We start from the raw sequence: 27,729 nt of genomic DNA on the forward strand, positions 1-27,729 counted from the left end.
TCCAGCCGAGTGTGAGCATAAGATCCACAGTCCCAGTGGGACCCTGAGCAGCCCAAACTGGCCAGACAAGTACCCCAGCCGGAAAGAGTGCACCTGGGACATCACAGCCACACCGGGACACAGAGTCAAAATTGTAAGTGTGCATCACGTAAAAGCGGGTTCAACATTGTCAGGCTTTTCTTTCTCTGTGTGTTTTTCCTGGAAATCACAGGAATGCCACCCCACTGTAACGACGCACCGTTCTGTCTGTGGGGTCATCTTGTATGGTAAAGCCTTGGCTTGGCTTCTCCTTTCGTGTTCCACTTATGAAACCCAAATGTGAATGAGGGAGAAAGTGCATGTTTGTATATTTGGGCTAACTGTGAGTGAGTGCTCATGCATTACAGAAAGGCCTTGGGCAGTGGCCATCTGTGTCAGTGTGCCTTTCTATGCCTGTGTATGCATGTGTGCTGCCTACACACACACACATACAAAGTCTTTTGCGTATTTTCTAATTTGGTGCACATGTATGTGTTTATAAGACACCATTAAAATTGAGCTCCAGTACCATTTAGTGAAGTGTTTGTTTCTGCTGCAGAAACTCAGACATTTCAGTGTTGCCTCTCTAGAGAAGATGATGTGAGAATTGCAAGCTAAGCATAGTTTTAGCTCCAAGACAAATCTGAATGGTTATTTGGTCCTTGGCAGTTTAGGAAGTCATTTAAAGGGAGAATATCTAACTCTGAACTGTTGCTTGATGGAGGTGATGACAGGGGCAATGATAATGGTCTTTCTGTGTGGAGTTTCCGTTTCCACAGACATGCAGTTTGTGGGGTCAACTGATGATTCTTAATTGCCCATAGGTGTGATTGGTTGTCTGTCTCTCTGCATTAGCCACGCAACAGACCTGCGACCTATCCAGGGTGTACCCCCGCCTTTTCCGCCCCCCTGAATTGGATAAGTGGAAGAGAATGGATGGATAGAGATGGAGACATGTCAGAACAACAAAACAGAAAACCAGTGATGACATACAATCTTTGGGGGGGGGGTTCACTTCAGAGGATAAAATGACAGCTGATGTTTGTCTTCAGCTTCTAAAAATGTTCATCTTGACCAAACATTTTATTTAAGAACGTAATAAAGCACAAGACAGGTCAACTAAAACATGTTGAGATGATGCTGTGAACAAGACATAACCTTACTTTACATCATGACTGCTTCCACTGTTTGTCCAAGAAATGTTGCAAAAAGATGATTACTTGTAACTTTTCTCTTAAATATATTAATAATTTAGTTTATACATTTCAGAAAGTTCAGAAAATAGCACAGTCCACCAAAGATAAACTATAATATGTATTGTCACTCGTTACGAGTATTAGTAAGACTTCTCAATTATGAAGCCAAAATTAGTTTGAGTTTCAGTGGCATTTAAGATTAAAGAATGGCTTTAATCTGTTAATTATTGCAGCCTTCAAGTAACTTTCTGTTAGTTGACTGTTAGACTACTACTTTTACTTTCTAAAGGTATGAACGTCATAAGTGCAGAGCTCACATTTGTTCTCACAAGGGACTAAATAACAGGGGGAGGAACCTGGCCTCTAATTGGTTTGTGGAGTTGTGTTCTGAATCAGTACTGGTCAGAATTTAATCATATTTATACAAAATAACCACCTAACACAGGGGTGTCAAAGATAAGGTTCAGTGGCCAGCATCGGACTGACACTAGACTCCAATCTGGCCAACTGAATGACTGAAAATGTGAATGCTGGCATACATGTTGGACTTTTTACTACTGATAAAGTCATCCTCGAAGGCCATTCATACTACACCAAATTAAACACTTAGATTACAGAAAAGTTCTTCTTTTTTCACCATCTACTCTAGAACTACTGTGAGTCTACAAAAGAGACATTTTCTGTAAAATAACAAAAACTTTGTTTTATACATACTATGAGCTGCAGGAATTTCTCTATAATTTTACACCTTTATTTTTCACAGTTTAATCCGACGTTGTGTTCTTATGCAGAAAAAAAACAGAGATAAATTGTTGACATTGTGAGGCAACATGGTGGTGTGGTTAGCACTGTTGCTTTGCAGCAAGAAGTTCCTCAGTTTGACTCTCCCATCTGGAGAGTCTTTCTTGTTTTACAAGAAGCTTGCATGTTCTCCCCATGTTTGCATGGGTTCTCTGCGGGTAGTCTGGCTTCCTTCCATGTCCAAAGACATGTGGTTATTGGGGTTAGGTTAATTGGTGATTCTAAATTAGCCCATAGATGTGAATGGTTGTCTGTCTCTGTGTTAGCCCTGCATCAGACTGAAGACCTGTCCAGGGTGTATCCCGTCTCCAGGCCCCTCCAATGCTCCTGATAAGGATGAGAGGAAGAGAATGGATGCATTGTTGAAATTGCACTTCTTTATCTTATATCTTAAGATCTTAAGATATAAGAGATATAAGAGATTAAATGTGTATTAAAATTTCATTGCACTGACAGAAAGGGGAGTTTCACTGGCCGGCCCACCAGAGATCAAAGCACGACACCAACAATGTAAAATGTAATGCAAATGAGTTTATTACCTCTGTCCTAACAGGTCTTCATGCAGTCTGTGCTCAAGGTCAAGGTCACATTTGTTATTTTCAAGGCAACAAGCTGTGAATTGTGATTGATTATGAGCCAGATGAGCTACTGCGTCACCGATATTCTCATATAAAAACACTGCCGTGAGCATATTTAAACAATAGGGTAGAGTAACTGTGTTATCAGCTAATGCTAGCAAGCTTGTCTAGCAAGGCTCATCCACTGCATGGGTGCACAAAACAGACACAGGAACCTGCTACAGCAATAGTCCAGTTCTGTGACTAGCAGACCTCTGCCAGCTACAGTACAGCCATCTATGTCAGCCGCCCTCACCAAAACAGCCACTCTTTTAATCATGGATAATTTGAAGTCTTAATGCAATTTAAATAGGGGATAAAACTGTTTATTTCAGATGTAATGTAGATGTTGGGCTTTTTATCGGAAGGTCTGTGTGGATTGACTAACTTTTCAAACAAACCTTGTGTTGGCTTCATGTTTCAGCTCCAGAGGTTGGTTTCAAAGAAAAATAATAATAAAAACAAATACAGAAGAATGAAATCACTCACATGCTCACATTTACACAGGATGCTTTAGATAATCCTCCTAAAGTCATGTTCCCATGCATGTGTCTCTCTCTATCCAACACACACACACACACACTGTTGAAAGGATGCATTAAACGTTTGGCTCTTCACCTTACTTCCACTCTGCAGCCACAATATGGGCTTGTTATCAAAACTGTCATCCATCGTCATTTAGTTTTTGATAATCTCTAATGACCGCTTATGTAACCAAAACACATTACATCATCATCTGCGATAGCACAGTTACGAGGTTTTGCTCCCGTTTTGAATGTAACTTTGTAACTTTGTGTGATTCAAACGATACTAAATACACACTCCTTTGTCTTTATGTTTTTAATATTACTTGTTGTTTTGTGCACTTTAGCTTTACATATATCTGTGAGGACCAGTTTTAAATTTTAGACTTGTGGAGTGAGGGCACTTTTGTTTTTGTTTTTTTAGGGGGGGGGGGGAATTAGGTCAGGTATTAAAATTCATTTGATTTAGTGTTACAGTCAGCTTAGAAGTAGGGTAAGGGCGAAATCAAACGATGTATTCCCCTTATGCTAGATTTTGAGGAGTTTTTTTGTAGTTGTATGTTAGTAAACTCTCTTTTCAATAAAGATATATGCATTTCAGTGAGTATGCACAAAGACATGAGTACAAATGTGTGCATATAATAAATAGGGGTGCTCTCTTTCTCCACAGTAATGACATCAAAGAAGGACATATAAAATGCCAGAAATCTGAACATGGCATTAGGATCATTTAATTATTCCTCACTCTGTCTGGCACACACACACACACACACACACACACAACTTGCTTGGATGTAGTACACGGCTCAAGTCAGACCATCAAACCAGTGTCTCGCTTGGTTAGAAATGGTTAGAAACATCTGGAAACCATCACGACCTCAGAATCAAACACTTCCCATCTGTGTAATGAAATCCACGCATCAGCCCACCTTCACCCTCCTTTCTGCTTCAAGTCAGTTGGTTTATGGAAAAAAAGAAGAAAAAAAAAATCAGAGTGTTGTGATGGTTATGGTGACGTGACAGACCCAATCAAGTGTGTGACTGTGTGGGAGCGAGGCCTGCAAGGTGTTATGACTCAGCTCACGGTGACATGGTTGGATTATAAATCGTGACACTGTGTACATGCTGGTCCGCGTGGAGGCATTGCATGGGCCGGGGGTTTCTTCTCTGACGCTCAGAAAGAAAATAACATTTGTTTTCTAAAACGAGATCGTATCTGACTGATAGATTAACAGCCTAAACGTGATATGCAGCATCTTGCATCTTTCATTAAAAAAAAACAACCCAGTGTAATATATCATGCAGCCTGGACAATGACAGGAATTATTTTTAATCTGCCACAAATGGGAGAAAGAAAATGAAATCAGAAATAAATATGGGGTTGAGGAGACAGTGTGTATTTTCTTTTGTATTGTGGCCTCAGCTAATTTTAATTACTTTCTAATAACTTCACTTTGCTTTGGGATTTCTTAGACTGACAGTACTATTGACCAGGGATGTTTGGGAAGCTTTAAGCATGCCCCTGACAGGCAGTCAGTTAGCTCATTGGGGACGGAATTTGGGTATCTCATGCTTAATTAGAACCCAATAACAGTGCAATAATGCATTTCCATTGCAGCTACATTAACTCATGTTTACCTCTCTTTGTTTAAAAAATGATTTGATGCTTAATGAAAGACTTACCGTGAAGATATTTCTTCATAAAAACACCGTGAAGATATTTCTTCATAAAAACACACAATACATTTGGAAATAATCCATTCTCTTCCTTCAGTCTGCTCTTCTTTGTGTTTATTTTTTCCTTCAGCTCACACATGTTGTCTACATTCCTGAGTTCTATAAATAATTCTTTAAAATAATAAAGCCCTCACGTTTTGAGACTTTGTAAACACTACAGAAATATTTTTTGTACCTACAAGCTTGTTGATCTCCGAGTTCTGCTCTTCGTGCCTCACATGGACAAATTTAATCTGCTTTACGGAGCCAAGCAAGCAGATAAAGTTAAGCCCTTTCCTTCAACAGCACCTGGATGAAGAAGTGAGATGGAAAAGTGACTTGAACAACTTAAGGGATTTTATTCGTGCCGTTCTCCAACTAATGTCGCTCAGAGAGACCGGTGAGGGACCTCAGAATGCCTGCCTGTTGCCAGGATGATACAAATTCAGGAAAAGAGAGATTAGATTAGTAGTGCAGCGTCTTTACGAAAGGGTTCTTGCATATTTAGAGATTTATCGGAGCGTGTTGCCTTCACTGGATAGCAGAAACAGATTGAAAACAAAGGGAAAAGAGAGAGAGCGAAAGCAGCAAAATGAAATTCAGCAAAGATGTAGTGCCAAGAGTTAAATCAGGAACTCAGCTTTAGATGTAGTTTTCTTGACCAAACAGGGTGACAAACATAAGGCCCAGGGGCAGAATCAGCCCAACACAGACTCCAATCAAATGCACTGAGCAGCTTTGGAAAACATGAAGAAGCACATACATTTTGGACTTTTTACTTTAACAGCTTTTTGTATTGATAAAGACCTCCCAAATGCCCCATTCATACACTACCAAAGTAATTAAGTAGTAGATAAAAAATTAAATGACAGAAAAGTAGATCCACGGTGAAAAAAATAGGACATAAGCTGTGCATTAACAAAAATTTTCTGTTTTAAATTTACCAAACAGTCTGGGCAACGACCAGAACTTTATCTAAAAGTTTACACATTAATTTCTTACAGTTTAAGAGATGTGCTGACAGATTTCTTTCTTTTATCACAGCAGCATTTCTTTCAAGATTCAAAGTGTTTATTGTCATGTGTACAGAAGAAATAGCATTTCTCTGTGCAATGAAATTCTTCCTTTGCTGTCCATACACAAATGCCAAGTTAGGTAGGGTTGAAGGAAGATAAATAAAGATATCTTAATAGCTTGTCTTTATCATAGAAAAACTTCTACATATCAGGCAAAAGAGGATTTGCACTGGTCTGGCCCACATGAGATCAAAACAGCCCATGATGTAAAACGAGTTGGACATCCGTGATCTAGCATATGACACCATAGCCATGCTACCATCACTCAGAACTGTAAAACCCCAAGATTGAATTCTCAGAGTGACAACTTACATGTTTTTTAGAATTACAAACTTGAATTGCTTGTCACCTACTAGCCAATCATGCAGATATGTGTGTAAGTTCGTGATTTCATCAATAGAGAAATGTTTCGACGCCAACTTGTATAAAGGTCACTCTTAGCACTTTTGTGAATATTGGAAGTATCCTTTTGAGTATCTCTAGTAGCTCCTATAAGGTTCTTGTCTTAACACCCACTCATTCATTCATTCTCCGTCTCTGCCATTCTCCCCGCTTCCTTCTTTTCAGACCTTTAATGAGTTTGAGATCGAGCAGCATCAGGAATGTGCCTATGACCATCTGGAGGCGTTTGACGGGGACAGTGACACAGCCACCATCTTGGGTCGTCTGTGTGGCAGTAAGATCCCGGAGTCGCTGGTGTCCACTGGCAACAAGATGTACCTACGCTTCATTTCTGACGCCTCAGTGCAAAGGAAGGGTTTCCAAGCTTCACACTCAACAGGTCTGTGGTCATATAAATATCCTTATGTAGTAAATAAAGTCGATTTTTTAAGTCTGTTCTTGGAACACTGTGCAAGACCATATCTGTCGAGAGCATCACTCAAAGTCATCAGCGTAATTAATTGAAGTTAGGAGCAATGTCCCCCTCTAGTGGTCTTTAACAGCACGTGCATGCTGAAATAACCCGTCACGAAATCTGACTTTAGTTCTTCACTGCTGGGAAGAACAAAAAGTGCCCCAAAAACCATTTTTTCATACTTTTTCCTTTCTTTGTGCCTCTTTAGAGTGTGGAGGTCGGCTGAAAGCAGAAGCTCATCAGAAGAACCTTTACTCCCACTCCCAGTTCGGAGACAACAATTATCCGGGTCACACTGACTGCGAGTGGCTGCTGACGGCAGAACAGGGCTACGGCATCGAGCTCAGCTTCATTACATTTGAGGTGGAGGAGGAGGCCGACTGTGGTTATGACTACATCGAGCTCTATAATGGGTATGATGCCAACTCACACCGACTGGGACGCTTCTGCGGTTCAGGGGTGAGTTACCGTTATTTTCAGGGACGTCTCTGAGTTCTGTAAACTTGAAAGACTTGTGGAGGACTCGCCACATGTTTTAGTGGTCGACAATGAAACACTTCAGGTTAGACATGAGTTTGCTTTGGCACTTTGAGTCAGTGAAGCTTTAACTAGTTTTATAAATTTGCATTGTATTACTTTGCAATGTTAACTTTTGCAGCGTTCACGATTTATTGAAATGTGCAAACATACATAGGAAAGGCAGTATATAAGGCAGTTTTAATGAGCTTGAAAGTCCACTTTTATTCTTCAACATAGCCTGAACTCTCTTAGGCAGATTTCTTGTCATTTCTTTAAGGAGTCTTCAGGAATAATTCTCCAGGCTTCTTGAAGGACAGTCAAAGCTCCTCTTTGGATGATCCCACGCTGTTTCAGTAATGGTGGGGAAGCCAGTCCATGATAGTGTTACATTGTTTGGTTTTCTATCCAGATATGCTTTTACTGCATTGGCAGTGTGTTTAAGATCATTGTCATGCTAAAAATGAAGCTGTCTACCAATCAGACAATGTCCAGATGATATTGCATGGTGGATCCAAGTGTGATGATACATTACTGCATTCATAATTTCATCAATTTTGACACCATCCCCAACACCACTGGCTGACATGTACCACAAACCATGATAGCAGACAATCACTGTGTGGTACCTCTATTTTAATCACCTCCATACGTATTAACAACAATTTGAACCAAAAATTTTAATTTGGATTCACTGATTCTCAGTCCAGTTCTTTGGATGTTTGACATACCTCAGCCTTTTACTTCTGTTTCCCTTGTTTAAGAAAGACCCACACCATTTTTGATGAAGCTTCAGTGAATACCAGCTAGATCTTAAGGGCATGACTTTCTGTACATAATGCCAAGATATGCCACGTTTTCAGCAAACAGCCCTTGTTGGTGCAAAAATACTTTTATATATGTCAAACTGTCTTATCTGTGACATATTTTATAAATTCAACAAACAGGTTGCTCATAACAAATTGCCTAAATTTACGATTTAAGACTTTTTCTTCGCTAAGTTATCTGTTTTGTGTATATTTCATCCATTGAGAAGGTATTTTTTTAATGCTTGGATGATTCATAGGTCAATGTTAGTGGCTTAACAAACAAAAACAACATCATCATGAAAATGTTCAGGTACAAGGACTGAAAATTTGTGAAAAAGCAGCCAATATTTTCCTTATAAAACGCCGTTTTTACCGTTTCTTCCCGCAGTAAATATAAACAACGATAGCATTCAGGAAGAAAACCAAACATTGCAGATATTTTTTTTAATCATAACTCTGGTTTTCGTGGCCGATCAACACAATTTAAAAACTGGTATAAAGTCCACACTTTTTCCCTCAATTGTTCCGTCTGTCCTGCTCACATCTCCAATGGTTGTACACGTTGTCATTAACGTGGCTTCACTCCACATCAGCCACGCCGCTTTGCTAGCTAAAACACCGGTGTCGGCACATAAGGACGCTGTCATAGCCTGTCGACGTTGATTAGCTGCGTATATACGAATGTGAATCGCATCATTGGCTGGACTATGGGATAAGGTGGCATCGTTCTAATCCCATACGGGAGCAGCCAGTCACTCACTGACTAACACTGCAAAACAGAATTGTTAACTTATTTACATTCATTTCAATTCAGGTTAGATTTTTTTTTTTTTGCGCAACGCAGATTTTTTCTGCGCAGAGACCGTGCCAGCAGTGCGCAACTGCGCACGCGCGCATCTTAGAGGGAACACTGCTGGAGAAGTGTTGCTTAAAAGCACTTTAGAAAAGCAGAAGAAAGTCTGGCTGCTTGGAAGCAAAATATATGGAAATTAGTCAAGACGTGGATCAAAACTTTTGCATAGTTCTGTATCCTGAAATATATAAAAGCAATCTCTTCACTGTGTGTCTGTTGTCCCTTCCTCAGCCTAGAGAGGGGATTTACTCACCTGGAGATGCTATGCTGATCCGTTTCCATAGCGACGACACAATAAGCAAGAAGGGCTTCCACATCCTCTACACGAGCACCAAGTTCCAGGAGAACCTTCACACCAGGAAATGACTACAGTTGTAGCCCGTAACCTCTGACCTCTGTGCAGCCCCAGCCACTGTTACCCTGACCTTCACCACGGCAATGAGAAAAGTACAGCTCGTCCCCTCTTGGCCAGCTATGAGAAGAAGATGACTCTTCTGTGGATATCTGTCTCCCTCTGTGGCTCCACACAGGTCACTGCACTCCGAGATGAGACGAGGAAAAACATCGAGACTTATCAGCAAACACTTGGGGGATTGCGCTGTTGACCGCGCGAGCCGTTTTCACGAAGGAGATGGTTTTGTTACCGCACATCAAAGCTATGTGATCAGTACAGGACGACAGGGTTGCAGGAGATCCATATAGATTCACTGAGATACCCGGAGCTGAACAAATGCAAATAAAAAGCACAAACACTAGTTTCATATTCGGAGATATAAACCGTGGATGCCAAAGAAACTAAAGACCTTAAAAATGCATCCGAGGAGGGAGTCCAGAGTCTGGAACCGTGCGACGTACTGTGATCAGACGGCTGCTTACCATCCACAGTAACCCACGACAAACTGCTGACAAACATTTTTATTGCCTTTGAGGCCTGGGAACTGGTCTCTTCAGCCCAGCTCAGAACGGCTGCAGATTATTTTATTCCATGTCTTTGTATTGTAAAACTCATTGTGTTTACTGTGTGTGCGTGTGTGTGTGTGTGTGTGTGTGGGGGGGGAGAACAAAGAGGCTCGAGTCTGCCCTTTGTCCTTTTTGTTGTTTTTCTTGCTTACAGCTTATGCAGATTGTGGAATAAAAAGAAAATAAAGAATATTAATTGCAAATAAAGACTTCCAAAACGATGTGTGATGTTAATGTTAAGCCTCACTGTAAGTTGTGGGTGTGTCCAGTTGCCCTTCCTCCACAGTGAACATGTGATTTTCTTTTTTTCTTCTTCTTCCCCAGTGGATAGCAGAAGGGAATATTTTACACAGCTGTCTCTTGAAAGTCAGTGACTGAAGGAGAGATTCCCATGGTGCTAAAAATAAAGAATACACTGAAAGACTGAATGAAGGCTTTCAAATGGAGACAGCGTGCAAACAGCACTCTGCAATCAACAGCACTAGTCCTATGGAACTACAATATTGCCTTAGAACCAAATGTATGCTATCGGACGTCGCTCTTACGTCTCGTGTCGGCGCCATGTTTTGATTTGTTTGGTGAGATTGGTTTAATTGTAAAAAAAAAAAAAACTAGCAACAACAAAAAGACATGAAACGTGAAGTCCGGGTGTAAGACGATATCTGCAGTGCATGTGGGTTTGTGTCACTTTTGTGGTTACATGCACACATACGCGTGTTTTTTGTGCATTTAGGGGGAAAAAAGGACAATTCGAAGGATATGTGTTGCAAATGGGCTGCGTTGTTTCTCTTAGTGTGTCGTAGGTGATTCTAGAGCAAATGTGCGTGTGTGTCTTTTAAGTTGTGTGTTTTTAAGTTGAATCTCTCATTGCTGTATGTGCCAAGCTCCAGGTGACCCTGATCCCACTGTTAACTGTAGTTTTTGCTTTATCGTTCCACCTCTGGGTCTGACATGACGTCCTCTGCATCGGTCATTAAAATACACACAGGCTGAAGCCACACTCGTGTTCTCTTTGTCTTTTGTTTTTAAAGGAAATATTAATCTGTTCATAAAATCCTAGCATTTACCTAGAAGTGGTTATCATGTGACAGCATGATATCCGATATCTGAAACCTTCTCACAGCATTACTTTCCCACTTTTTCGGGGATGGCAGAACATTTTCTGAGAGTTTCAGATGAGTAAGTCTGAGACCAAACCTGACCCTAAATCCATTTTTGAGATAATAACCCATAATTTGGACTTCTTTAAGAAAATACATCAAGATTCAGTGTCAGAAACAAGCTTCCGTATGGATTTTCACTGAATTTGGTGATCAAATTTATAGTCACCAGACAACCCAGTCAGTTTTTGTGACCTCATCACTTATCCAGTGACACATATTGTATTTTATAAAACCTCAATTTAAGACTTGACTTGTTGACTGGGTCTGAGACTGTTGGGCAGCTGGGTTCTTTCTGTGCTGTCAGCAGGGGTCAGCCTGCATTCATTTAAATAACCTGCCACCAAAAATGTTTTAATGATGTTACAGCATCGTGTTTTATCAACACGATCACTTTTAGTGATCATTTTTAAAAAGTTTTCAGAGAAACTTCAGAGAATGCTTTTGGGAACCAAGTAAAACATAAAGCTCTGTGACTTTCATCTTTCAGAAGGGCAGAAACCTGTTTACGCAGTGCTCTGTGATGCACTGCGTATAGGGCAGTGCATCACAGAGCTAACACACAGACAGAAAAACAATCACACTCAGAATTTACAACCACCATTTTACCTAACAAGCATCTCTTTGGACTCTGGGCGCAAACCCACACTGGCAGTACAGATGAACTCTATCTTTGTTACTGGATTAAATTTAAGTTTCATTGTTCAGTAACTGTTTATGAGAAAAAACAACATCGTGGATCTTCAGTTCTATTTGTCATGCTGAAAATATGAATTCCTCATTGTCCTCTAACAGGAAATTGCACAAATTATCAATTATTAAATTGATAAAGATTTGGCTTGGTTTGACAAGTTGCTATGGAAACATAAGGGTTTCTCATACATGCTGGGTTTTTTTCATTATTACTTTTGACCCCGACACCTTGTTTTTTGACCTTTGGATGCAGTATGCACGTGCAGCTCGAATGCCTACTTTCTACCTTTTGGCATTTCGAGGTGAATTCCTGATTTGTGTTATCTTATAGTCTTTCATTCTTTATTCTCTGGCTTCAACTCTTAATTCAAACACTGCTATTTGTAGATTTAACGATGCTTACACAACGTGCCAGAGCGGGAGACGTGATTGGACAGCTGCTGATCACACAGGAACGTCATCACCGAGCTAAGTAACAGTCGTCCAATTAGATTTTGGACTTTGGCGCTACTAAATAATTTTATACTTTTAAATAAACTCGTAAAAAAAAAATCTATAAGTATTCAAGTGGCGCACACTCCGCATAAAAACACACAGCCACAGCGAACAGCAGTCCACTCTCTCTTGCGAATGAGTTTTTTCTTTGTTGGACTCCTGTAAACATCAAAAAACCACAGCTTTCCAGCATGAGAAGATCTTAACTCATCTTACCTTTATAAGATCAGTTTAATGAGCTTCACTTGTCTCTCATTCGGCGCAACAAACTCCCAACAGTTTGATGCCGCCGCTTTACCAGGAGACAACCACTAGAGTGCGCCCTTAATGCGTTTTTTAAAGGTCAGAGCCCCCAAAAATAAAAGAAATCTTTTTTATTAGAAATCTGTTTTTCTGGTATTCTCCCAGATGAACACAACACTGATTAGAAATATTTAAAACTCTTGAATAATCTTTTAAAGGCATACAAGGCTGTTAATTTAAACTTTCATCATGGGGAAAACTTTCATGTACATGCTGTACAACACTTTTTACACTTTTTAGTCATTAAAATGAGGAAATGAAACCATAAACGTCCGGACAGAGTCACCTTAAAGCGTCCCTTCATGCTTGTTTCCCAATATTGCTGCAGCAGTGTGTTAGACCTGTGTTTGTCTCCACCTACAGTTCACCCAGAGAACTGCAGCCAGACTGATGTAACCATCTCTCAACGTTTTAGGGTGAAAAAACGAGCAAACATCACGTTCTCTTGTACACTGGTCCAAAAATATTGTACAATTTATTATTTAAAAGATAGATCTGTTTATTAAAAGGCTTTGAAGCCTGATAGAGATCTGAAACATTTTTGTTTTGAATTGAAGGAAAGGCTTTTTAAATGAATACCATAGAGAATACAGCTCCTCCCACTTAGTTGGAAGACTTTATGCCCTTTAAGGCAGTAGTGCTGGGCGAACAATTTCAGCTTTGCAACACCTTTTGTGTTATAGAGTTATAAATGACTGATTTTGTGGTCAAAAAAAAAAAAAAGTGAGAAATCCCTGTGCCTTTTTTCTCTCTAAACAAACATCAACAACAGCTGAGTTACTGTAGCTGTTCTCATACAGTTTATGTACTCTGCCTTAGTGCACCGTGTGTAGGGATAAACCTAATAATGAATTTCATTATTGATTGATCTAATTAATATTCTATTTTTTACCATCTGATCATCAAAAGTCCTCAAAGTCCACTCAAAGCCCACAGTGAGTCGTTTTGTGAGACTAATAATGGACTATGAGAAGCCCTCTCGAAAAAACATACTGAGAGCAGAAATAAGTTTTTAGAATTTTTTGGTCAAAGATCAACCAAAACTTTCATCAGAAAGGTTGATTTTTAGTTAACTGATTAATCACCTCTGGTCAGTTTGAGACTTTTAACAGGAACTTTTATGTACTAAGTGACTGTCAGCTACTCTCTTATTTGCAGGGCGTCACCACAGCACGTTTGATATTTACACCAGATGCAACCCCAAAACGATGTGCTTGCGGAATCACGCCATGGATCTTTTGCTTGGCAGGCTAACGTGTAAGCCACAGGAACGGCCTACTTACTGAAATTTTAAAAAAAAAGAATAAAAGTACCAACAAAAATTTTCACAAAAATCCACAACTGATTCAGCTATTGCAAATCTGCTCAATTTTTCCCAAAATGCACCACATTTTTACCTTTCATTAAGCAGATAAAACACAGGTAACACACTCCATCTGCTCGGGAATATTATGATTAGACTACTGAGCGCTCCAAAACAACTTCAGCATGAGCGTTGAAAGTGTGCCGTTACCTATGACTTCAGCTTTTAGGCCAACACTCAGGTCCTGAGGCAAAAATGAAATTTAAACATCTGCTTTTTCCTGAACATCACATGTGATATGAAGAAAAACTCCAAATATCAGACACAAAACCACGCTGCGCTGCAAGAGCCGTTTGATCGTCTGCAATGCTTGTGTGGGCGGTGAGGTGCAGCTAATTTTACCCAAACATCATTTTTGGTCACATAGCATCTTTAATACCACCATTATAATAATTAGGATATCAAAAGTATCGAGTATACATACATAATTTGCATTGCGGTACACAAATCTGAGCTGATTTATGTGTTAATATCTTTCATTTGTTGTTCTCAGGATCAACTTTTATTATCTTGACATTGTGCTGATACATTAAATCGTCCTGAAGAACTATTTCAGGAAGGAGAACATTTAATTGGACATGTATTGTTAAGCAATATAAAAAGTTGTTTTTTTTCCTTGATATTTCCAAATGTAACTTGAATCCTATAGTCTACTACTTTCCAATACCAATAGTCAAGAATCTTGATATAAGCCAAACTAGAGTCCATGTCACCAAAATCAAAGTACTTCAGGTAGGTTCCTTCACCTACAGTTGTCTGGATATTCTGTAGTTTTTCTTCTGTTTTTTGCAGTTAAGTTCTTGAAGCTGTGGGAACAGTCTATTGAAGCCATGCCTGTTTTTATAACAGTCCCAGTAAATGGATTCTCAGGAGTCTGAAGATGTACGCGTGTGAGTGTTTATGTGTGTGTGTTGGTTGAGGAAAGCGTGAGTGGAAAAAACTGGTGAAGCACCCCACTTTCCTCTCTCCTCCACCACCGTTATGGTCTCAGTCTGTGCTGCCTGTCAGACGCTGGTGATGGAGGCCAGGCAGTTCGATGACTTCTGGAGTTTCTCAGGCTGTGTGGTGGGGGGCTCTGGGATGGTGCGAAAGCTGAATGGCAGTCCGATACTACTGGTGCCAATGTGGCCGGGGCTCAGCGCTGGATTTTGCCGTCTATTGCTTTCCACTATGCTGGATGTGTTGGATGCAAGGCTTTCACGTGTCCTGCACGACAAAGACAACATGACATGCAGTTTTTTTGTTACGAAAATTGAGTTACATAAATTGAGTTTGTTTAAAAAAAAAAAAAAACATATTGGAAACCCACTGAAATACTTTTGATACCATTTTAAAGCAGACTTCGAATGCTGAGGGGAAAAAAGATGATAGGTTACTGACAAAATTATCACGCTATTAAACAAAAAGGTAATGTAAGTCAAGTGTTAACAATTAGATCTGCCACATGTCGATTATGCTAATTACTTTCTTGTATCTTTAAGCCCAATGTTAAGTTCCAAAATACAGGATATTTATTAGTTTAGAAATAAATATTCGTTTTTGTATCAACGCTAAATACACAGCAAAATTCAAATATGTATTACAGTGGCGATTCCATTTTACACATGATCATCAGTGTGTGAAAACATCTACCATCATTCTCTTTTACCAACTAGAGACATTTACAAGATGCAAAGTAGTACTGTAAGTGCCAGTGAGTTTGAAAAGCAAAGATTTATAATAGTAAGGCAGGTTTAATGGCAGATGTTCTATTTTACCAAGTGTAGCATCCAACATTTTTTGGAGCTTTTGATAATATTAAATGAGAGCATGCATGCCTTCTAGAAGCTTCTGGAAGATATACACCCCTGTACTGTCTGTCAGTTTATCCAGAACTGGTTCACACATGATTCTCACACATTAATCTGGCTTCATATTTGACTCAAAGAAACAGAAATGGCTTGTAAAACAGATGCTTGCAACCAGTAAAATATGGAGTTGGAATAGCTTTGTATGATTCGTTTATGTACCGCTGTTTACTTTTGGGTATTTTTCAAAGTTAAGTTTGTTACAGTTAAAACCAGTGTTGATCAAGTTACTTGAAAATAGTAATTGTTACTAATTACTGACGATTTCTCCAAAAAAGTAATCCAGTTATTTTACTGATTACTTATTTTAAAAACTAATTAGTTACTTTTTAAAAACATGATACACAACCTGAATAGGTAATAAAGCAATAGACCTTCCAGCCCAGAAAATTAAATCAAATGAAAAAGTCTATTTTTAAAACTTGTTTTATTATTTATAATCTTTTAACTTTATGCACATTGCACCAAGCAAAAATGAAATTATAAGCAACATTCTCTGACTGGAAGAAATTTGTTTAACATTTAAACCTATTTTCTGTATATTCCAGCATATAACATAAAATATTTTTTTATGTTTGCACTCACTCTTTCAAATAGATTCAAGTAAAACACAGCAGAAAATAAATAAAATCAAAGATTCAGCAGCACTGAAGTCCTGTCACTCTTAAGTCTATTTTCACCTGTTAAGCACGAGTGGTGCAGGCGGAGGTTTGCCCGTTGCCACAGCGGTCATGTCAGTGGAAGGATCCGGGGGTTTCTCTGTGAATTTCACATTCCTGTGGCAGCGTGCTAGGTACTTGCTCAGATTTGAAGGTTAAGTTTTCGCTGTAGAAAGACGTTTTGTTTCCATGCAGTTTACAGCGGACGCTAATGTTTTTGTCACTTTTTATGGAATCAAACTCAAAAGTAATGTAAGTACTTCCAAGCTTTAAATGCTGCATGGTCGTACTCTCTCCCGCCCTCCATGTTATCCAATGTTGATCTGCACACGTCTGTTGCTGCCACACGTGTCAATGGCGCTTACACCATTGACACGCGACACTCTCACAAACAAAATCACGGTTTAGTAACGCAGTAACGCAGCATGGCTATGGGAAAGCAGCAGTAATCAAATGACTTTTTTTGCAATATTAATCTCTTACTTTAATTGTTACTTGAAAAAAGTAATCAGATTACAGCAACGCCCATCTCTGGTTACATGATGGACAAAAGTATTGGGATACGCTGTTTAATCTTTGAATTCAAGTGTTTTTAGTCCCATTGCTACATGTGCATAAAATCAAGCACCTAGCCATGCAGTCTGACTTTACAAACATTTCTGGAAGAAAGGCTTGTTCTTTCAGAAATGTTTCTCAGTGAGTTTGAGCGTGGTACTGTAATGGGATGCTATGCTGCATCAAGTCAGTTTGTGGAGTTTCCGCCCTCCCAGACATTCCGCAATCAGATGTAAGTGGCAATATTGGAAAGTGGAAGCGTTTAGGAACTAAAGCAACTTCGCTATAAAGAACCAAATCAGTAGCGCTTAAATGTTGCCAATACTCAGTTGACTGAATAGCTACAGAGCTCCAAACCTCCTCTGGCATTAACATCAGCACAAATACTGTACACCAGGAGCTTCGCAAAATGCACTATGTAGGCGGCTCAGTGCTTTTGTCCATATAGTATATTGTACAGTCCTTTTTAGATTACCTTCTCCAAAAAGTAATGACCACTGCAAACATAGCTGTAGCTTCCAGGTTTGAGCAATAAAGCCAAAGCAGAGGTGCCTTAACCCTGCATTCTGTCTGAAGGCCAGCAGAGGGCTGTGGTGTCAAAAAGACTGGTGCTGTAGAAGTCTGATTGTATGGGCTTGATCACTCATTTTGGGTTATACTGAATTAAAAAAAAGAAAAAATAAGGTATATTTCCTGCTATAAATCCTGATCATCTGTGGTAAGATTTCCCATGGTATGAAACCACACAGTCATTAGCTAATAAATTGTCAATCACAAGGCATAAATCAATGAGTGTGCAGTTTCACAGTCAGACCCGCTCATCCTCTTCACATTTGTTTTTGTCTTTTCCAACCATGCCAGATGCCGACAGTGACATCACAGTAGTTACGCCCATCTAAGCTCATACTGTGTATGATGACACAACCCTCTTACAACTCAGTGTCATCCACTGAGTACGTGTGTGTTTAAACTGAAAACTGTGCAGATCCTGTAAGACCAAAAAAATAGAAGTTTGATAGGCAGAGACTGGTTTATTGCTCACCATCAAGAATCTGATGTTAATGCGTGCCATTTTGCACACTTTCATCTATTTATTGAAAAGAATAACTGTGAGGATGTTCACACCCTATTTACACATGCACAAACCTCATTGTTGCTTTAAACAAAGCAGTCAGCAGCTAAATAAGCACATCGGTGGATGAGCACAAACCAGCATTTTCAATGGATGGACTTTGACATACATACAGAACCTTTACAGCACTATTGCCAAAGCTGAAAGCTCATATTTTTTCAGCCTAGTGATAAGCAAACAGTGTAACACGACACTGATATGAGTAGTCTCAGATGAGTTGATTGTTAGCCAGCTACAGTGAATACATTCATAACCAGGAAGGTTGACGACGGGATAAAATATCAATTATAATTAAGTATTCTTTGGTCTTGGAGCCTTCATATTGACCCATGACATCTTTCACTAAGGTCTGGGTGCAAGAAGCTTTATTCATTTCAACAAACTACACATAACCACGACATCTGTTTTAGAGGAAATATTCAGGCCCTCGTGTGCTCTACCTCAGCATCCTAACCGCACTCTAAGTTGCACTTTTATGTCATACGCAGTTTACTTTAGCACATACCTGGGGGAGTTGAATCCACTGTCCACCGTGACACTGCTGCTGTCCATGCTGTCCAAACGGGCAGAGTGGGCTGACTTCTGGCTGCTGCTATTCTCTGTCTCCTTGGGGCTGAGTAAAGTCAGATTGGTCTCCAGTTTTCGCTGCAGATCGTGGTCCTTCTCCCGTTCCAGGAGCCACTGCATGGTTCCCTCCCCACCACCACCACTGCCTCCACCATTACCACCCCCTTCCCCGTGGTCTTTGTTGTCCTCTGCCGAAGCCAACTCTTTGTGCGAGTCCTCCTCTGGCTCTTCCTCGTCGTCGGATACATTATAATAGTCAAAGGAGGCGGAGGGGACTGTTGGCTCTAAGCAGCCCTGTAAAACTGCAGGTGACGCTGAGGAAGTCGCTGAATTGGAAGGCTGCTGGGGCTCAGGATTGTCTAGGGCCTCTGTTGATTTGGCATGTGAGGCTTTCCGCAATGTGCCAGACTTGGTGTAGCTGCTGTCCACGTAGCCGCTGGACAAGGCATTGTGTGGAGGTTTGAACAAAGTGTCCTTGCTGAAGATTTCTTTCCTCTTGATCACCATACCACCTCCTCCCCCTCCGGGATCGACATTGTGTTGGTGTGGTGTCAAACGGGCATTTTGCGCCGGCTCCGGCGTCTGGCTTGGCGTCAGTCGCGTTGAGCCGTTCTGTCCTTTTGCTGCCGACAAGTCCTCTTTGTACTCCATCGTGTGAGGAGAGGTGAGGTGAGGCGTTTGGCGGTCAGCCGGAGAGCCCTTTCGGAGTCCCCCTGATGAGGTTAATGTGTCATATTCTGATTTTGCCTGAGGCGAAGGGGCAGTTAAGATTGTTTCATTTGACGTATTGCACTGGAAGTACTCATCTGTTGAGGGCTTAGAAGAAAGTCCCATTAGCTCATTGTACGTTGGCAGGCTGTCTCTGCTTTTGTTCCTCTCCATTGTACTCCGGATCCTTGACTCATCCAAACTCCCTTTCCCCAAATCAGGCACATTGAAATCAGAGTGGAACTTAGCAGCAGAGAACATGATCCTTGAGTAATGGGAGGACTTCTGCGTGGCCCGCAGGGTGCCATCATCAGTGTAGTAATGACTACGCTCCTCCAGACTTGGTTCAAAGTCTTCTGGTGCACCCAGTGACGGGCCTTTTAGAGAGTTGTCCATGGACCGAGATCGTTCTTTCGCCTGATCTGACCTCTCGTGACGAGACTTCCTGTCCTGATTGTGACTGTGACTCCTTTGCACTCTGGACTGGCATGTTCCACGTGAAGGCTCGGGGAAGGGCATCTCTGTCCGTCTCTTAGCTAGCTCCCCAGACACATCCCACTCAGGGGTAACAGGGCAGTATGACTCAGTGATGTTGGGGTTGCTGTGGACCAGGTATGTCGCGCCGCCACTTCGCCTGCGCTCCAAGGTGTACATAGCCTCTCGGGGTGAGCGAACTAACGAGTGGCTAAAGAAGCGGTAATCCCTTTCCATGAACACAAGATCCCAGTTTGAACCCTCAGATGGGTCTCCCCTGGAGGTCCGCGGTTTGCTATGAGAGCGGGACTTACCATGTGGAGCCCTCCGGTGGCCTCTGCCCCTCCTGCTGCGTGCGCTGTGCTGGGCTGAAGACCCCGCTTTGTTCTTCTGCGTGCGCTCTTCCTCTAACCTCTTCATCACAGCCGTGTGCCTCGCAACATTCTCCACCGTTAGGTCGGGGTTGATTCTGCGAATGATCTCCATCTCCACTTCGCGGGGGATGGGTGTGGTTGGCACATCCTCGTCACGAAGCGGCCACTCCTCCGGAGGGAACTGGGCTGAGAAGGTTGCCAGCTGCCTCATTTTGTCCTTCTTAAAACTCAGCCTGAAGAGCCTGAGTCCAAACCTTTTGGATTGCTTCTCGCCGCTTCCGCCGCCCCCACCACTACCTTCTTTCTTTTTGGTCAGAGTGTCAGTTTTATAGGGGAAAGAAGTGATGCTTTTGCCCTTATCAGCTGGATCTTGAGACGGCGATTGCTGGGCAGGGGGAGAGGTGGGAGCCGGGGGATGGGGGTACGATGGCGGCTCACCTCGGTGCTCCTTGGCTGACGCACTCGGCGGAGGATCCCCGCCGCTGTGATCCTTGGGTGGCTTACTTTGATAGGAATCTCCCCTGTGCTCCTTTGGTGACTTGCTCGGGAGTGCAGGGGGGTGATGTTTGGACGGGTCTTCGCGATAGGAATTGTACGAATCATTGTTATTCTTGCGAGGAGGCCTCTCCCTCAGACAGCCAGGCGTGGATGGTGTGGCATTGCCAGACTGAGGTGTAGCACAATGCTGAGGTTGTTGCTGTGGCTGTTGTTGTTGTTGTTGTTGCTGCTGCTGCTGCTGTGGACGCTCTTGCAGTCGATCATCCAGGTGATACCACTTGTTGTTTGTTCTGATGAGAGAAGGAGTGATAAAGTAGGTCTGGGGAGTGACAATGAAGTAGCCCTCTGGAGTTGGGTAGATCTTCCTCTCTCGCACCAGCATGTTTAGGGTATGTCGCAAAACCTCTGAGCTGGGTGTAGGCACACCTGCAGAAAACAGATGAAAAATTATTTGAGTCACAGCTTTATTTTAAAAGCTTCAAATTCCTGAAGTTCACTTCAAATACAGGCATGTAGGTAACATTTGTTGCAGGCAAAGAAAGTGGAATGTAAAAAACTTAGAGACTAAGACTTAGAAAGAAGTGGAAAAGGGGATGATATCAGCAATGTCTTGAATTTACTTATTTTTTTAAACTTTTATTTAACACGTGTTGCATTGCCTCACCTTTTCATGACACGCTGCTCAAAGTGAATTTCCCTCTTTATATGCAAAAAGTTACCCAATTGAACAGTCTTAACCAAGGGATTTTTTTCCAGCTGCAACTGTAATCAAATCCAGGCTATTAAATACCCTGTGTTAAAGGACAATGTAGTAGTAGTCTCACTTTTTACTCATATGCCATCTTTAGTGTGCTTCTTATGTTTGGTGAATGCAGTTCAGGATTTTTTTGGATTCTGGTTTGTTGATGGTTCACCACAGGTGAAAGTTTACCACAAAAACAGATCCAGTATTTTAATTTTAAATGTAATCTATTTAATTCCCTGATAATCCCAAATAAATTTGTGTTTTCGAGGTTAAACATGACCATGCCGTGAGAATGAAGGGGTTTTGACTTTAAATAAAAAGAGTGTTTTACAGCTAATTGGTGTTTAGCTTGCATTTCCCATTCTTGCTGTTCAGAAACTTGATGCATGTTTTGCAGTATGCTTTTTTTCATAATACAGTACATGGTTTCAATGGATGACAAGTCTGAGACAACATGCAGGCCAAGTTAGCACTTAGACTCTATTACTCCTGAGCCATGTTGCTATAATACGTGCAGAATGTTCTTTGGTATTATCTTGCTGAAATAAGCAAAGCCCTCCATTAGAAGCCATCTGGATAGCAGCACATGCTGCCCCCAAAACCTGAAAATGTTGTTCAGGTTTTAATGTTGCCTTCACAAATGTGCAAATTACTGTTGCCATGTGTGCCAGTGTCTCCACACAAACTCCAGATAAACTGTGAGAATTTCTAGTCTGGATTCAATGCACGTTTAGTTTCCGAAAAGATTTGTTTTTTGGGCTATTCCATTCAATTCCTAATTTAAAAAACAAACAAACATGATCAATGTCTGATGTCACTAATAATTTGGATGTGTAATCTCTGGCAGCATATTTGGAGACCTGCAGAATCCACAATTTTGCAGGAAAGGAGCAATATTTTGTTTAAACCTTATTAAACACAAGGCACATTATATTCTTTAACCTCCTAGGACCTGGCGTCCACATACAGGGAGTGCAGAATTATTAGGCAAGTTGTATTTTTGAGGAATAATTTTATTATTGAACAACAACCATGTTCTCAATGAACCCAAAAAACTCATTAATATCAAAGCTGAATGTTTTTGGAAGTAGTTTTTAGTTTGTTTTTAGTTTTAGCTATTTTAGGGGGATATCTGTGTGTGCAGGTGACTATTACTGTGCATAATTATTAGGCAACTTAACAAAAAACAAATATATACCCATTTCAATTATTTATTTTTACCAGTGAAACCAATATAACATCTCCACATTCACAAATATACATTTCTGACATTCAAAAACAAAACAAAAACAAATCAGCGACCAATATAGCCACCTTTCTTTGCAAGGACACTCAAAAGCCTGCCATCCATGGATTCTGTCAGTGTTTTGATCTGTTCACCATCAACATTGCGTGCAGCAGCAACCACAGCCTCCCAGACACTGTTCAGAGAGGTGTACTGTTTTCCCTCCTTGTAAATCTCACATTTGATGATGGACCACAGGTTCTCAATGGGGTTCAGATCAGGTGAACAAGGAGGCCATGTCATTAGTTTTTCTTCTTTTATACCCTTTCTTGCCAGCCACGCTGTGGAGTACTTGGACGCGTGTGATGGAGCATTGTCCTGCATGAAAATCATGTTTTTCTTGAAGGATGCAGACTTCTTCCTGTACCACTGCTTGAAGAAGGTGTCTTCCAGAAACTGGCAGTAGGACTGGGAGTTGAGCTTGACTCCATCCTCAACCCGAAAAGGCCCCACAAGCTCATCTTTGATGATACCAGCCCAAACCAGTACTCCACCTCCACCTTGCTGGCGTCTGAGTCGGACTGGAGCTCTCTGCCCTTTACCAATCCAGCCACGGGCCCATCCATCTGGCCCATCAAGACTCACTCTCATTTCATCAGTCCATAAAACCTTAGAAAAACCAGTCTTGAGATATTTCTTGGCCCAGTCTTGACGTTTCAGCTTGTGTGTCTTGTTCAGTGGTGGTCGTCTTTCAGCCTTTCTTACCTTGGCCATGTCTCTGAGTATTGCACACCTTGTGCTTTTGGGCACTCCAGTGATGTTGCAGCTCTGAAATATGGCCAAACTGGTGGCAAGTGGCATCTTGGCAGCTGCACGCTTGACTTTTCTCAGTTCATGGGCAGTTATTTTGCGCCTTGGTTTTTCCACACGCTTCTTGCGACCCTGTTGACTATTTTGAATGAAACGCTTGATTGTTCGATGATCACGCTTCAGAAGCTTTGCAATTTTGAGACTGCTGCATCCCTCTGCAAGATATCTCACTATTTTTGACTTTTCTGAGCCTGTCAAGTCCTTCTTTTGACCCATTTTGCCAAAGGAAAGGACGTTGCCTAATAATTATGCACACCTGATATAGGGTGTTGATGTCATTAGACCACACCCCTTCTCATTACAGAGATGCACATCACCTAATATGCTTAATTGGTAGTAGGCTTTCGAGCCTATACAGCTTGGAGTAAGACAACATGCATGAAGAGGATGATGTGGACAAAATACTCATTTGCCTAATAATTCTGCACTCCCTGTATGTGGACATCACATTTTGGGTTATTTAGACCAAAATACTCAATTTTGCTCTACAAGGGCCTGATATCCACTAACCAGGACATTATGCTGCTACTGTTCTATCGAAATTTCAAATGAATATCCTCATATCTAGCTCTCATTTTTCTCAGAAACAAAAATTAGGTAAAAAAAAAAAAATCTGGTAATTCTTTATTTTTACATTCATCAGGTCCCAATCAGCCCAAATATCAAAGAGAAATTAAAAATGCATGCCATTAAAGAGTTCGGGTCTTAGGAGGTTAAAACAGTCCAAAACAGGTGAATAGTTCCAACTTAAATATGGGAAAAATTCATTTTCATCAACCTTTAGTCTCATATCCTCCAGATATGAACACCTTTTTCAGAAAGAGTAAGTTTCTGTTAATATCACATCCACATGCATCAAGTGATTGGGATAATCACTCACATCTTATATCACCTTGTAAAATATAGGCATTGTGTGACATTTTCAGGCATATCTGACATATTCAGCTGGGTGGCATGTGATGATCTGACATGGACTGACCCTTGAATAAATACCCAGTTATCATCAAAAGCTGTTCACTTCACTCATAACCTTTATATAGACATTCATATAATGTATTGACATTATATCAGTTATAGTTTTTAACACAGAAATGATGCGACTATTTATTTTAACTGCTTTACAGCAAGGAAACATATGCAAGTATATCTGTGAATGACAACAGGCTACACAATGATCACAGTTTGAGACCTCTACCAGTCAAAACACATGCAGAGCTATTGTGAGGAAACGGCTGTATAAAAATGCTGGATATAGCTAAATTTAAAACTCACATATGCAAAGTGATATTACTGATTTAATGTCTTTTCTTTTTTGTTTTGAATTTGTACTTGTTCAATAAACACTCTAGTTTCATAAAATTGAATTCTCTTGCACGAGTTTTACAATGTTAAATATGAAAGTAAGTTGCTGCTAGGGCCATAATGTTTCGGAAAATCATACATTTGTTGTTATTGTTTCTTCTGTACACCACTATAGTGGATTCCAAATCAAATAATCAGGATGTTATCAAAGTGCATGCTTTGAGTTTAAAATTTTTAACTGTTCAAGATTTATAGCCATTTTTATACACAGTTTCCCATTTTCAGAGGATTTAAACGTAACTGGACAAACTGACTGGCCAATACTGTTCAAACCGTGTATTAATTATATTGAATAAATCCAAATGGAGGATGATTTTGTGTTAAATTTATCATATTTATACAAAAACTGATCCATTTTATTTTAATACTGTATGGAGGCAATTACAGAGTTGTGTCAGGCTTAGAACCTGTTGGTGTCTCAGGAGATAAAGATAAATATTAACTGTAAAAACATGCAAGTGATATTCGTCAGTAGTAAATATAGTAGAATATTGATTCTAGATAGAAGTCCAGCTATTAATGTTAAATATGATTGTATTTGTAAAGCTAAAAACTGGGAAAACAGTCCACAAATACAGAAAACAAATCAACACAAAGTGTCTGGAGTTTCATGAGAAGCCATTAAGTGATATCAGCCACTCGTGAGATATTACAAGAAGGAACTGTATATCAGCATGTTTAAGTTGCTCTTTGAACAAAGCGTCTGCATTTGACGTGCATAAAATGTGAAACATAAAGAGCATGACTCTTCTGCTTGAAGAATTTAGTTAAATGTAAAACATCTAAATACAAAAAAACCAAGATATGACAAATAAATGGTAAATAAACAACATGCATATCTAATAAATGAATAAAAAAATCTAGATTTTTAGGCTTTGATTTTTAACATTTTTTCTACAATTTTTCCTTCATGTTTGAGTGCAGTACCATGTTAAGACGCAGGTGCGAGGGCATACCTGGGAAGCTGGCAGTGAGGTGCTCCACCAGTGCCTCCTGGTTGACAGGCTTGTGGGCAGAGTTCATAGCAGAGATGGCCAAGCACAAGATCTCTCCCAGCGGGATGAACTGTGACTGGCTGATAGGTGACATACTGATCGGAGACACGTCACCTGCAGGAGGAGGAGGAGGAGGAGGCAAAAGCACAACTGTTAGATCATGAATGAACAGCAGGCGCAGCGTGTGAAGCTATGATGTAATGGTCAAACAGCAGCAGTGTGTATGCCGCCTGCCTGTAACGGCTCCACCCCTCCTCTCTGCTTCCTCAGCCTCTTGCTCCTCCCGTTTCTCGTAGCTTAGCAAAGCGAGGCAGCTGCTGCTGCGGCGACCGGAGTATGAGATCACCTGAATCTCCACAGCGCAGCTATCTGATTAACATCGTTTTACGAACAGAAACGAGAACTTGGACAATCAGCATATCTGAAATTTAAATGAAAAGCTATTTTTGATGACCTACCCCAGATAAATTCTCCATAAGCTAGCTTTGCCGTCAGCTGTAGTGAGTAGTGAAATCATCTTTACAACCAGGCGCCCGAGCTTCAAGCCCTTTAAAGAGCAAACACTGGTTCTGCTGAAAGGTTGCAAAGCAACACACTGAATCCACTGCTGCGGCATCTGCTGTAGTGACCCTGTCCTCTGACCTGCATCAGGTGATTGACAATCATATGACAAGGTGCAGAAACTGCATCATCAGAGCTTCTATATTTAATCTTTCATTAAGCATTGTGCTTCCTCATCTTCAGCAACTTGAAAACAGATCTGGTGCTGCCCATGGTTCCTCTGCCTAGGCTGAAATGTGTGCAGGGCTCTGCCTCCTCAGCCTGCTCAGCTGAATGGTCAGTTAAGCAACACAATGACGTTATCTCTACTCAGTATCACAGTCCCTATTAAGCTGTATGTGGCTGTACAAGGCTTTACGTGTATTCTAGTAAACATAAGAAAAGCCACGTATGCTCAAGATCGGCACAAAAGTAAATCCCCTCCTAGTTTGCTTTTATAATGTCTTATACCAAAGAAGCAAAAAAAAAAAAAAAAACAGAAAGAGAACAGAGGAACAAGCTAATGTTTGTAACAGAAGTACTGAAAGGATCAAAAAATTCCCGGTAATTGCATTTCTGATACTGGGATAGCTACAAGCCTTTACATAATCTTATCTAACACAAAATACAAATCTGCCACAGAATGCACATCTTGTTCTTGTACTGAGACTATTCAGACACACCGTATAAATCTACTAAAACACTACAATATTAATTCAGAATATGAAAAACAAAAAGCCCTAAACCTTAAGAAAGAAAGCAGGACTCGCTAAAGTGCAAATAAAGTCATTGATTCTATGATAACACCCTGGAAAACTAAAAAAAAAGAAAAAAGGGAGCTGTTAACACCTCCTACTTCAGAGCGACCAAAGTTTACTGACTGAGCAGTCGTGAGTAGAGAGGGTGGAGCTTCTGAGAGTGGGAGGGTCTGACTCACCTGGCGCACGATAACTTGGCGGGGATGGAGAGAAATGAGGGGGAGGAGGCGGAGGAAGATGCTGCTTCTGCACACGGATGTCTTTCTCACTACGAGAGAGGTTGTGCTCCAGCGGGCGTTCGGCGAGCTCCGAGCTGGGCCAGGCCCGCCGCAGATTGCTGCTGCGGTTCTTCTTCATCGTGACCCCCTTTTTTCAAAATCGTATTTTTTTTTTCTTTTTTTAAACCAGGTGGTCTTCACCCCCCTTGGGCTTCTCGGGATAAGGTTGGAGGGAGGGGGGTGGAA

General features: G+C 40.8%; 2 protein-coding genes across 4 annotated transcripts in view; one reads left to right on the forward strand and one right to left on the reverse strand.

The window, feature by feature from the left end:
* The window catches only part of tll1 (tolloid-like 1), a 59,203-nt gene extending 46,607 nt beyond the window's left edge, over positions 1-12,596 (forward strand). For both annotated transcript variants that reach the window (XM_042226473.1, XM_014338228.2), the window contains 4 exons: positions 6-133; positions 6,516-6,729; positions 7,013-7,263; positions 9,214-12,596. In XM_042226473.1, coding sequence (XP_042082407.1) covers positions 6-133; positions 6,516-6,729; positions 7,013-7,263; positions 9,214-9,348 — 728 coding nt within the window. In that variant the 3' untranslated portion in view covers positions 9,349-12,596. The remainder of the gene's footprint in view (positions 1-5; positions 134-6,515; positions 6,730-7,012; positions 7,264-9,213) is intronic.
* A 1,975-nt stretch (positions 12,597-14,571) lies between these two features.
* The window catches only part of stox2a (storkhead box 2a), a 23,633-nt gene continuing 10,475 nt past the window's right edge, over positions 14,572-27,729 (reverse strand). The window contains exons 1-4 of one of the 2 annotated variants that reach the window (XM_005936748.2): positions 27,445-27,723; positions 25,929-26,081; positions 18,655-21,196; positions 14,572-15,162 (exon numbers count right to left, since the gene is read on the reverse strand). In XM_005936748.2, the coding sequence (XP_005936810.1) occupies positions 14,961-15,162; positions 18,655-21,196; positions 25,929-26,081; positions 27,445-27,622 (3,075 nt within the window). In that variant the 5' untranslated portion in view covers positions 27,623-27,723 and the 3' untranslated portion in view covers positions 14,572-14,960. Of the gene's footprint in view, positions 15,163-18,654; positions 21,197-25,928; positions 26,082-27,444; positions 27,724-27,729 lie in introns of those variants that run through there. The other variant, XM_005936747.3, reaches the window with a different exon arrangement.

Source organism: Haplochromis burtoni, unplaced genomic scaffold (genome assembly GCF_018398535.1).
Source record: "Haplochromis burtoni strain Fernald_Lab_line unplaced genomic scaffold, NCSU_Asbu1 Contig_213, whole genome shotgun sequence".
NCBI classification, from domain to species: Eukaryota; Metazoa; Chordata; class Actinopteri; order Cichliformes; family Cichlidae; genus Haplochromis; species Haplochromis burtoni.